Source organism: Medicago truncatula, chromosome 5 (genome assembly GCF_003473485.1).
Source record: "Medicago truncatula cultivar Jemalong A17 chromosome 5, MtrunA17r5.0-ANR, whole genome shotgun sequence".
Classification (NCBI taxonomy): Eukaryota; Viridiplantae; Streptophyta; class Magnoliopsida; order Fabales; family Fabaceae; genus Medicago; species Medicago truncatula.
Window position 1 is genome coordinate 25,084,310 of NC_053046.1, and position 12,520 is coordinate 25,096,829.

Consider the following 12,520-nt stretch of genomic DNA (forward strand, 5'->3'; position numbering starts at 1 on the left):
GGTATTTATTTAGGTTACTGCTGCATTTTCTACCAACTGTTTAAGACAGTGTCAATATTTTTCTCCCATTTTCAATAAAGGGACATGTTGTGTTGTGTACAAGTTCTTCAAAGTTTGTGAAGTGAATATATCAATGTTGTTTGAATGGTAATTTATGATGAATTGAATCAAATGAATAAGATAAAACAATATGAAATAAAATAATGTTTAACCACTCTATTCAATTTATTCCTATAACGTATAAACATTAGAAAAATATTGTGATTTGTCAAAAAAAATAAAACACATTAGAAAAATGCTGCTAGATTAATATGGAAAAGAGATTAATAAAATGTTTTAATAACATTGAATTTTTTTGTATAAAGACTATGTTGGTATAAGTATTTAGCAACATGTTAATAGAAACACTAAAATAATTAGACACTAAGGAATTGAAGAAAAAAACTTTCCAACCATGATTCTGACAGTTATTACCGTTAGAGCATAGATGAATTGAATACAAGCATATGTCTATCGAATTGAAGTTTTTTTTTTTTTTTTTTTTACAGAAATTTGAAGTTTTGTTGGTAGTTAGTATTTGGTCTCTTGTCAAAAAAAAAAGTATTTTTGTGGCCAAAATTTAAATAACCTTTAATGAATTATATATATATATTTGACTTTCGCATTTTGATGACATCTCGTCATTACGTAATTTTATATGTATTTTGTTTACAAATTGGAGTTCACAGGGCAACTTATGCAGCAAAAAGAGCAGTAAAACTGAAGAAAATGCAAAGAAGCAAAACGTGTCACGATTGACAGAAAACGTGACACGATTTGAGAAGACCAAAACATGCTCCCGACATTGAGGAAAACGTGTTACGATGGCAAAAACGTGACACGATTTGAGGAAACCCTAATTCAGCTGTTTGTTACTGAGAATAAAACGTGTCACGATTTACTTAAAACGTGACACGATTTTAGGCGAATTTATGTGCCTATTTAATCTGAAGTCTATTCCAAGAGAACAAATTGCGATTTTGAGACTACAAGACGACTAGGAGGGAGATTTCTTCATCCTTTTACCTGTTCATGTATGTATTGATTCCTCTAATGATTATGTTATTTGTAAACACCATTATGAGTAGCTAAATCCATTAGAGGTTAGGTCTGAGATGATTCTTTGTAACCCTAATTGAACCATGTTGTTATGAAATCTATTTATTGTGAATGACAATCTAGTTTTTATTCAATTCAATTGTTCTTAATGCTTTTTATATCCTGATCAAATATAAACATGATTTAGTGAGAACGAATGACTACTGGCCCTAGCTTTCGACTTAGACCTAATTGAATTGTTCTAATAAACATGGTTAGTCTAGGAATGAATAATCCTTTATTAGTGATATTAGGAATGAATAGACCACCTAAGGAATTAGGGGATGTGACCCTAGAAGAGGGTCCTAACTCAAGGCATTGATTAAGATTATTTTGTTAACTATCGTGAAACTACTGAATCATTCATAAGAATAGGTGCAGTATACCAATTAGGGGAACATAGATGATTCAAAAGACCTAAACTCATCTCTCTCTTATTCTTTAAAACCAACTTACTTTTTGTCGTTACTTTTATGCAAACAAACCAATCAACTGCCTAGTGGCAAATCAAAATAACTTTTATAAATTCTATTTTACAACGTAATTGAATTATTGAGATTAAAATCAGTCCTTATGGGAACGATATTTTTACTACTTCGATAGTATTTGGTACACTTGCCAAACTTTTATCACATTTATTAGAAATTAATGGATTTTTAGTGTAATGTGTTGCATAATGTGGAAAATTTGGCAAATTTCAAACAATTATGTAATGTTAACGTATTATCGGTTTTGTGTAATGTTATCGAATAATCGATAAACTATAAAATATTGATGTTTGTAATTGTTGGATGTTGTTGTTTCGGTTTAATTTCATGCGAAATTGCCATTTGAAATTACAGGTAAAAACAGGCCAAAATGGCTAGAATTCACAATGCAGCCTACACTGGTTTTTTTACTGGTGTGAACGGCAGTTAACTGCCGCTGGCGGTCACCTGAGCGGTAGTTAACTACCGTTGGGGGCTTTTTAAGTATTTCCATGTGTTATTAGGAAGGTTTGATAGTCAGAACAACAATTTTCGTACATCTTTCTTAGGCATGGCAAAAAAATCCGTGCACATGGGTACCCGCCCAAACCAACCCCGATTTGACGGGTTTTTCCCAATTTGACTGAGTTTGGGTATGGGTTTAGGTTTTCCCCGATTTCAAAATACGGGTACGGGATGGGTAACGGAGATATATGTACCCACCCCGAACCCATACCAAAACCCTACCCGAATGTAGAAAGGTCATATTTTTGTTTTTTTTAGGGGGTTGATAATGATATGTCATCTTATTTGGTTTGATAATTGTCATGATATAAGAACTTTCGTTGATAGTTAAAGCAGCAACCGAATTATTCAGTAAAGAAATGTTAAAATGAACACAAATTGTTCGATAATGCATTACAATATTACTATTGAAGCTTAAAAAAAAACTTTTTTTTTATTAAAAAAATTGATCCATTGCGGGGATGGGGATGGGGCGGGAATACCCGAACCCATTGGGGACGGGGATGGGATTCAATTTCTCATCCCCGTTGGATATGGGTAGGGTAACGGGTAAGTATATGGGAGTAGGGGATGGGGATGGGGAAGACAAAACCCGTCCCCACCCCGCCCCATTACCATGCCTAATCTTTCTTTCTAAAGTTTGTCTGATCAAGCTATATGTTAACCTGATTCTTAACCTAATATTTTCCCTCCAATGCTCAAGCATTAATTTCTATTGAGTGCATATCTCTTTTTTCTCTATCTAATTAGTAAATGCCCGATTTAATTTAATGTTTTAGGGTCAATGGAGCAAATGATGACATTATAACTGTTTTGTAAATGGAGTAAATACACTGTTTTATTTAATTTTTTATGGTCACTGGAGCAAATGATGGCATTATAACTATTTTGTAAATGGAGTAAATGGAGGAAATGCACTGTTTAATTTAATTTTTTCGGGTCAATGGAGTAAATGCAAATGATGGCATTTTTTCGATTTAATGGTTAATTTTTTTCATTATAACTGTTTTGTAAAATATAATAATTAGCAAATGATGGCATTAATAACTGTTTTGTAAAGTATAATAATTAGCAAATGATGGCGGTAATAATTGTGCAATGATGTTGTGCAATAATTCTCCAACCGTAAGAAATATTTTGATTGGTACTATAACATTTTCTCATCTGTATTTAATCATATTAATAAGGCAACATATTTCTCAAAACTTTGAATGAAAATTTCAATTCTTAAACCATTGAGGGTTAACCGCCCCTTTCAGCTCCTGAAAAATAAGTTTATTGATTTGCTGATCCAGAATTTTCGAGATACAAATGCCAACAAATTGTTTCTATTTTAATTTTGGAGTGATATTAATTGGAGCAAGTAATTTTTCATTAGGTTATAACATAGGTGGTCATTACATGGATGGGTAAGTTTGTGCTTGAAGGATAAGTGATATCTAGCTTTAACATAAGTGATAAAGTTTTTATTCTAAGATTATCTATGACACCGTCTGATACTAGAATTCCTTTCAAGTTTCAACGAAAGCAATTTCCGCTTATCGTTTCTTTTGCAATGACTATATTCATCGCCTATCTTTTCTCATGGTCAATTGTACATTGCTTTGTCAAGGATTACTTCAAGAGACGGGTTGAAGATATTAATATTTAATGATGATGGTGAAGACACTAATGTAACGTCTAATGTTGTTTATCACGAAGTTTTTCGCCATGTATCCTAAATTGTGTACTTTGTAGGATTGATTGGAATTAAACTTCTTTAATGTAATTATTTATGACTGACAATTTCTTCTAAATTGTGTACTTTCTATGATTTAACAGAATAAAATTCTTCTATTCGTATGATTCATAGCTTGGAATGTAACATAAATTTTGTACTCTCTATGTTTTACGACTTATTGTTATATTTTTTTTTTTTTTGGTACAAGACTTATTGTTATATTTATTATGACTTTTTTTTTTTTGAAGGATATTTATTATGACTTATTCTAGTTATTCACTTAAGTCTTTTCGTTGAGTGACCTTCCCAAAGTTCTAATTTATTCTTGTTAATACTTAATACCTTAATTGAATTGGGAGTTAATAAAATTTTGATTTCTCTAATATGTGTACGTCTAAATACTAAAGATTATCCATTTTTTGACTCTCGTCTTTAATGAAAGTATCAAGTATGCCAAAGCAGGAATATAAAATTTAGAGTTCAATGAGTTTTTCGTCCTTATACATATTCCAAATTTTGTTTGTCTCAAAAGTTTTAACACATTTTGATCCTCTAATGAACATACTGTTTTGATCATTATTGTTAACTTCACTTAGCTGAAGCTAACATGGCAATGACGTGTTTTTTCTTTTCTTTCTAGCTCCACGTGGGTAATTCTGTACATGAATTTAAATTTTTTAAAAAGGAAAGAAATGAAGATATCCCAAAATAACCATGATTCCAAAATTAAAAACCTAATCCGTAGTTTTCTTTTGAAATACTTTCTCTCTTCATCATTTTTTTCTTCTCCTTTCAATTTACCAGATTTCTGCGATTCTCCAAAATGTGATTGGTTATATAGCACTGACATTTCAGATTGTAAGTGTGCATATAACAGTCTATTAACATCAGCTTTATGAATTCAATTTCTCCAAGAGAATCTTGTTAAGTAGACCTGGGTTTGCCTTGCCTTTAGATGCCTTCATTACCTGCATTTGGACAAATGTTAACGAGACCGTGACAATAAAAGGGGGAAAATAATATATAACAACTGTTTCCAGCTCTACAAGTTCATACCTGGCCAGCAAAAAAACCTTGGAGTTTAGTTTTGCCTCCTCGGTATTGCTCGACCTGTTTCGGATTATCTGCGATCGCTTTGTCCACCATTTTTTCAATTTCAACAGGATCTGTTATCTGTCATTTACAAATAATAATCAATAAAGTTGTCAGAGTGGAATTTACCAAATGGTGTGCTGCAGTTTTACAGATTTGGAAGTGGTGCGAGATTTTTTATTTATTTTTATTTGATTTAGGAGGGATTGATGTTGTTTAGGGGGGATATGAATGGCTAGCTAGTTTGGGGGGATATTTTTTTCAAATTTTGGTGAACAGATTCTGAGTGGAAGAGAAATGGGAAAACAGTGGAGGTTAGACTTAAAGAGGACCCAACTTTTTCTTGCACAGCAATGTCTGTGAAAGCTTATATGAGAGATGTAAAGCTGGGATTGAATACAACAGAAGTAGTAGCGAATCATTTCAGCAGATGGTATATTGCAGCTGATCCAAATAAAATTACGGGCTATTCATGATTTCCAATGATGACTTAAGGGAAAGGTTCTTTGGTAGCTGAGAAGAATCAAACAATTTGGAACAAAAACAGAATTCATATGTGGCAGCAAAGGAGGAATTCACCGGGCATTGGTGTAACTAACATCTCAAATATCACAAAATTGAAATATTGAAATTATTATGTTTGCATGTAAACTAGAAAATTCATGCAGAGTGCTGAGTCAATTATATACAAACTGGTAAAAATTTCAATAATTGTTGATACTAATACTAACCTGAACCAAGTCCTTCTTTTCTATGATTTCCTTGACACTTCCACCCTCGGCTAACAGCTCAAATAGTATCTACAAAGACACAAACAAATGTGAAAGTACAGAATGCAAAGTAAACCCATTATAACAAAAGTGTGATTGTTTTTCCTTCTTTTCAAATTGATGGAGACAAATAATGAAGCAGACATGACACAGCGCATGAACCTATCCGCCATATAGTCTCATCATGGAAGACATTAGTCAAGTCCAACAACAAACAAGGGATGAAACTGTTGAGAGAGAGAAGAGAAGCATATTTATGCTGATTGAATGTAACAGATATAAAGAAATAATTTTTCTGAATGCTGTATTTACATGATTCATCGAGCCTAAACAAATAGTATATAACAAGAACAAAGTATTAGCCCGATAAACAGACATTACAGGTCAACATACTTTATAAATTAAACCCATTGGTCAAAAAACACAACAAACTTCCACACAGTATTTAAGTCTCTGGAAAAACTAATGAGAAAATCTATAAAATACGAATATGATTAGACATACATTAGTATAAATGTATAATTATGCACCACTCATTAATGCCGAAGCAAACATACCTCCTTCCCGATCTTGCCACTGATGGTTCCATCTTTAATGGAAGCAATCAACTCAGCCAATTCTTCAGGTGTAAGCTTAATGTCATTTATGGTCAACTTTTCGTTTTTCATGAAGCCAGCAATGTCACTCATTATCCAGTTGGCAACTAGCTTTGCATCAGCACCCTTTGCAAGAGTAGCATCAAAAAATTCTGCAATCTAATACAAGAGAAAATTCAAATCACGTCAGAACCTCTTGCCTACAGCCACAGAAATGTTCCAACAAAATATTCAGTCTCAAGTAAGATTACAAATTTTGTAGAAACTTATAAACCCATCTCAAGTTGTCTATCACCCTACAAACCAGAGTGATCCACTCATGAGTTACATGGAGCGATAAACTCTCACTCAAAGGAGATATTCTCACTACACAAGTGATCATCACTTACACTTTCTTAGATCTCTGGGACTAGGATTCTTCAACTCTTCTGACCGTGTCCCACCAGTTATAAAGGTGAATGCTATTTAGCAGAAAGGGACAAATAAGATGAAATAGCTGGGAGAGTAGAGAGGGGTGAGTTGGTTAAGGGTAGACTCTAGAATAGAGGGAAAAGGAACAAATAGAGGCAGTTAGGAACATTCATTGTTCGGTTTAGAAAAGAAAGCCGATCTGAACTGCAAAAACAGTTTGGTAAAACCAAACCAAATCGCTCACAATGTGTCCTAAACCAGACTAAGCTGGTTTTTAGGTTCAGTGCACCAGGTTCTGAATTTTTTAACCAAACTGGTACAAAAAAGAACTTCAGATTTACAAACCGAACTATTTTTTATGCAAACCGAACTATTTTTTTTATGCAAACTGAACTGTTTCTTTTTTAAAAATGATTTTGGAGTTAAGAATCAAACTGGTATTGTTTAACATTTATTTCTCCTCCAAAGCTACACTATCTTATTAATTCTTCTCTAAATGCGACAATTGAACATCAAAATCATCAAAGTGAACAGTAAAATTCAACCTCCATACAGGAATCAAAGGTGATATCCATTCAATTATATTTCAAGGAATTTTAAACAACAAAGCTGAAAATTATTTTCTGTCATGTGCATACTAGTAAAGAATCTAGTAACGTTAGAAAAATAGCAGGTAACTCACATTTTTATCATTAGCTAGGAAAAGAACATCTTGCATGCCTAATCCCATCTTTTCATATCTTCTACGTTTTCCTTCAGGAAGCTCCGGTAAAGAATTTTTAATGCCATCTACATATTCTTGGTAAAGGATTACTGATGGAAGGTCTGGTTCTGGAAAATATCGATAATCAGCAAGCCCTTCCTTTTTTCTCATTGTTATAGTTCTCTAAACAGAATATAATGTAAGAAAATAAGTATGAGGGAAGAGAAAGCAATCTTGTAGCTGCTACAATACCTAGAAGGAAAACAACAACAAATTCACAATATAGTACTAGCCTGAGAGCCTTCTTCCCAAGATCGAGTTTCCTGTACTATCTGATCTGCTTGACCTTGACTATGAAGTTGCACCTGCCTTGCAATTTCAAAATCAATAGCTCTGCTCATTGATGCAAATGAGTTCAAATTTTTCACTTCAACCTGCCAGAACAATAATTAATCATAACAGCGCCTATTTGTTAATATTACATTGCACCATAAAGCTCGACCAATATCATTTTTATAGAAGGCATAGCTAATACCTTTGTCCCAAACTTTGACTGCCCAATGGGTCGTACTGATACATTTACATCGCAACGAAGAGAACCTTCCTGCATATTTCCATTGCTGACTCCCAAATACCTAACCAATCTCTGTAATTCTGCTGCATATTCTGCTGCTTCAATACCATTTCTCATGTCAGGCTCAGAAACTATCTCTAGCAAAGGTACCCCTGCCCTGTTTAGATCAACCTGTGAAAAAAACCATCAATTTTAACATACTTCAACAAGGTTATCATACATAAGGGCTATCAAACCTTTGGTATTAATTACTCAGGACAGCGAGTGAAACAAAGCATTTTATGTCACAAAACATGAACTATAATCAGAGAAATATGTGAAACTGATCCCACATATTCTTTTTATTCCTTCTGATTGAGTTCCAAGGGTACTATTTCATTTATCAAAAACCTAAGCATAGATGGTAATAAATAAAGATAAAATGATATACGACAGAGATGATGTCATTCTACATTATCTATATATATGATAAATGAATTGTCCCATGTATTTGGATCTATCCTGATATCATTCTTGGTTGGACACCACAGAGATCACAATTTAAAATAGGAATACTGTTTTTTTTTTTAATATTTAACACTCCCTTTGTTGTTAAACACTCATTATTGGAGGAATCAGGCCAATGATCTTCCTCATTTACCAATGGTAATGTGGTCAAAGCATAGTTTGAGCAATGTAATTTGCAATTTTCAGCCTTGTGGCATGCATTTTAAGATTCAACATACTTCACAAACTCAGTTAAATAAGTTGTCTAAACAGTTTCTTTTGTTAATGTCAATACTAAAAAAAACATGGAATTATTATTCTAAATAGAAAGACTAATTCCTTTTCACAGTTGCGAAGAGTAGATCTTCACATAATTATAAATCGCTGCACATGGATATTTGGGAGGCCTTTCTCAGTTTTCTCTATTCAATCTTGATAAATAAAGTTGTGTAATCGCTACCAGAAACCAAGAACAAATGAGAAGAAACAAAGAAACACTACCTGAGAATAATTCCCATTTTCAGTATGCAATAACTTCCCAGCATCCTCTTCCATATGAACCCTAGTAATCCCAAACCTCTTATGCCCACCACCATACTCCAAAGGAATATCAACATCAAGAAACCCAGAACTCGCAATCGGAACATCAAATTGCGAAATCTGATACCCTTTAGGCAAATCAGGATAAAAATACTGTTTCCTATCAAACTTAGAATCAAAAGCTAATTCGCAATTAAGCGCCAGTCCTAATTTAACAGCAAACTCAATAACCTTACTGTTTAAAACAGGTAAAGCACCAGGTAACCCCATACAAACTGGACAAATGCTGGTGTTTGGAAATGAGCCGTAATTGTAGGGACAGTTGCAAAAGGCTTTGGTGTTTGTTGAGAGCTGTACGTGTGTTTCGATTCCGATTATTGGTTCGTAATCTTTTGGGAGATTGTTGAGTTTTTTTGATTGTGTACTTGTTGAATGTTTGGTTTGTGTTTGTGTTTGTTGGGATTGTGTGGCTTTTATTGTTGTGGAATGGAAAAAACGGTTTTGTAGTTTGAGGATTGAGGTTGGATAGAGTAGAAAAGGGTGAAGTTGGAAGGTTCTGAAAATTGTGTAAGACATTGTAATTGAAAAGAGAGAAGAATGGAATCGAAGGAAAGTGATTAAACTAAATTAATATTTAGTTCACTATGCAGTTTCAAGTTGCATAATGTCGAAAACGCTAAATGCAGAGATGAATGGCAATTTGGTTTGTACAAGACGAGCACCAAGTGTTTGTGGGTTTATCTTGTGTTGTGTGTGCATGTTTGATGGATACTCTTTTCTTTTGATTATGTGGGACACACAAGAAATAACTTTTTTTTTTTTTTTTTTTTGGCAATTTCTTACTTTTTTTTTTTAAAGATGATTTTTTTTATGGAAAATGTTAAATGGTACGGAAATGTTTCTACGAAATTTCACGGATGATTAATTTCAATAAAATCAGAACGGTGGCCCACATATTACACTACCTACCAAGTCTATTCTCCAACTTCTCAAACTCCATATTTGAAAAAGTAAATCCATCTCTCCTGCATCACATATTAATGTTGGTTCTGATAAATCTCATAACAAATTTATTTTGATTTTATGATTAATTAACATCTAATTGATTCTCATCTCATTCCATCACCATGTATAAAATCACCTCATTAGATGATAAAAGTTTTATGCAGTTTTGGAATGGTCCCCTAATAAATCACCACTTGTGTGCATAAATAAGATCTAAAACTGATTGTTTTTTCTTTTTATGACTCAGCATGTAGAACTGAGTCGGTTTAATGTTTTTTATTTATAGGAGTAAGACTTAAAGCACGTCCGTAAATTTTCTTAGGCAATAAATCCGTACTGTATAGCATCACTCTTTATTTATTTGGTCGGAGTTTGAACCAATCTATTGTCTGTAACGAATAACGACTTTAACTCACTCAAAAATGGTAATGTGGCCGTTGCCAATTTCAGGGACCTTTGTGGTTGCAAATCCTAACATGCAACCTTTGCAAAAGAATGCAGTCAATTAAAGCCGACACCAAGAAAAAATACTTAATGAAAATATTTGATAAAAAATACGTAAATTGTTATGAAAATAAGTAAATAGAGAGAGTAATAGAGAGAAGGAGAAGAAGAGAGAATAAGAGCAGTATTCTTATTCACTAATGTGTGTCTCAATGTTACAAATGAGCTCTATTTATAGGGAAATAGAGTAGCTTATGAATTAAGCTCAATAACCTAGTAGTATGGCCCACTAACACATTTGCTATTTGGACATCCACTATTAATATTTATAACACTCCCCCTTGGATGTCCATTGAAGATATGCCTCATTAAAACCTTACTAGAGAAAAACCTAATAGGAGAAAAATTCTAGTGAAGGAAAAGAGTACAATATCCCTTTTGTGTATGATAATCTGCCTCGTTAAAAACCTTACCAGGAAAACCCAATGGGACAAAACCATGGTTAAGGCAAAAAGAGTGCAGAACACATTTATGTCTCCCCCTCATAAAGACAATCATCTATGAGACGAAGAAAGTCAAATAATATTTGTTCTAGTTACTCAAAAGTTTACTTGCAGCGACTTTGTTGAAATATCTGGTTTATCTTCATAGTCATCTTCAAATTAGTAGTGCTTGAGAAGTTTCTTCATATTGAGTTGTTGCAAGACCCCCTTTAAGAAATCAACAAGTTTCTTGTACTTGTAAATCATCATCCTTGATAAAAGAGCGTTCTTCACTTCCTTGATTATGTTGCTTCTTTAAGATACAAAATATATGCTTGACTTTGTTCTGATATCTGTATTTACTAACATTGGCAAACCAAAATACCACAATAAATATCATTAACAAAATACATTGATGTCCTCGTTTGAACTAAGATATGGTACTTCAGGACCAATTCAAGTTGTTTATCATTTTCTTGAGGACATGATCTATACTAATATCAAGTGACATCACAATCATTATAGTACACAGTCAACTAGATGTGTCCATATCAAATACATTTGTTATATAAGTTTCTTGATGCACAAAATCTCAATTAAATAATAAATCTGCAAATCTAAACAAATTTTGTGCATGCAACATATTTAATTTCAAATATTTCTATAATCAATTAGAATCTCTTCAGGAGTTCAATAATATTTATACCATCATCATTAAAATGATTATAACAAATTCATTTTCAAAGATTTAGAATGGACATATGATGTCATTTCTTCAATATCTCACGAAAATTAATTTTATCGGAGAGTTTCATATACTCATCACTATCACGTGAGTCATACATACAACTATATTGCAACACATCTTTCATATAAATTGAGCCTTTCATGTAATACTAAACTTAATCAAGCAAGAAAAAGTTCTTGAATTAACTTCAGGTAAATATGTCTCTTAAACATAAACGTTAGACATATATCAGCTCACTTCCGGTGAACATATCAAACTCTTTACATATGTATTTTATCAATGTAATTCTCTTTCGCGCGAAAAATCTTATATATCTAATTAACTTCACATCTTCAAGTGTGCGGACCACAAGTCCAAAAAGTTCGACTTTACAAAGCGAGTTTGATTTCATGTTTTAATCCATGATCCTCGTTAACACTCATCACATATAGCGCTATGTTATAAGCAAAAACATCGTCAACGTTGACTTTAAATTTTGTTCCACCTCATTCCATTCATGACATAATTTATCGAGATCTCTTTATTTTTTATACATCTCAGGTACCTGGTTGGTTCTTCTGGAACTTAAAATCAAATATGTCAGATGACTCTTTTAGAGTTTACACATTCTTATTTGGGTTATCTTTATTTTTTAGCTCCTTTTATTGTTTGAGGATTTTATATGTGGAACTGATTGGTCTACCATGCTTCATGCGCAGTTGAGACTCATTTGCAATAATCGACAGGGACATCTATTTCGATTGGAGCATTAGCAGCTGCTTATTTTATTTGTTTAACTTTGCAAACGAATTATATTTTGAGGATCAAGATGAGACTAATA

At 32.9% G+C, this 12,520-nt stretch overlaps 1 protein-coding gene across 1 annotated transcript; it reads right to left on the minus strand.

The window, feature by feature from the left end:
• Positions 1-4,400: 4,400 nt before the first annotated feature.
• On the minus strand, positions 4,401-9,783 carry LOC11408229 (glutamyl-tRNA(Gln) amidotransferase subunit B, chloroplastic/mitochondrial). Its single transcript, XM_003614545.4, has 8 exons — positions 8,983-9,783; positions 7,957-8,166; positions 7,715-7,855; positions 7,401-7,604; positions 6,269-6,466; positions 5,673-5,741; positions 4,906-5,022; positions 4,401-4,817 (listed from the first exon to the last, which is right to left on the minus strand). The coding sequence occupies exons 1-8, from the start codon at positions 9,595-9,597 to the stop codon at positions 4,743-4,745; spliced, it is 1,629 nt and encodes a 542-aa protein (XP_003614593.1). The 5' UTR covers positions 9,598-9,783; the 3' UTR covers positions 4,401-4,742.
• Positions 9,784-12,520: the final 2,737 nt, after the last annotated feature.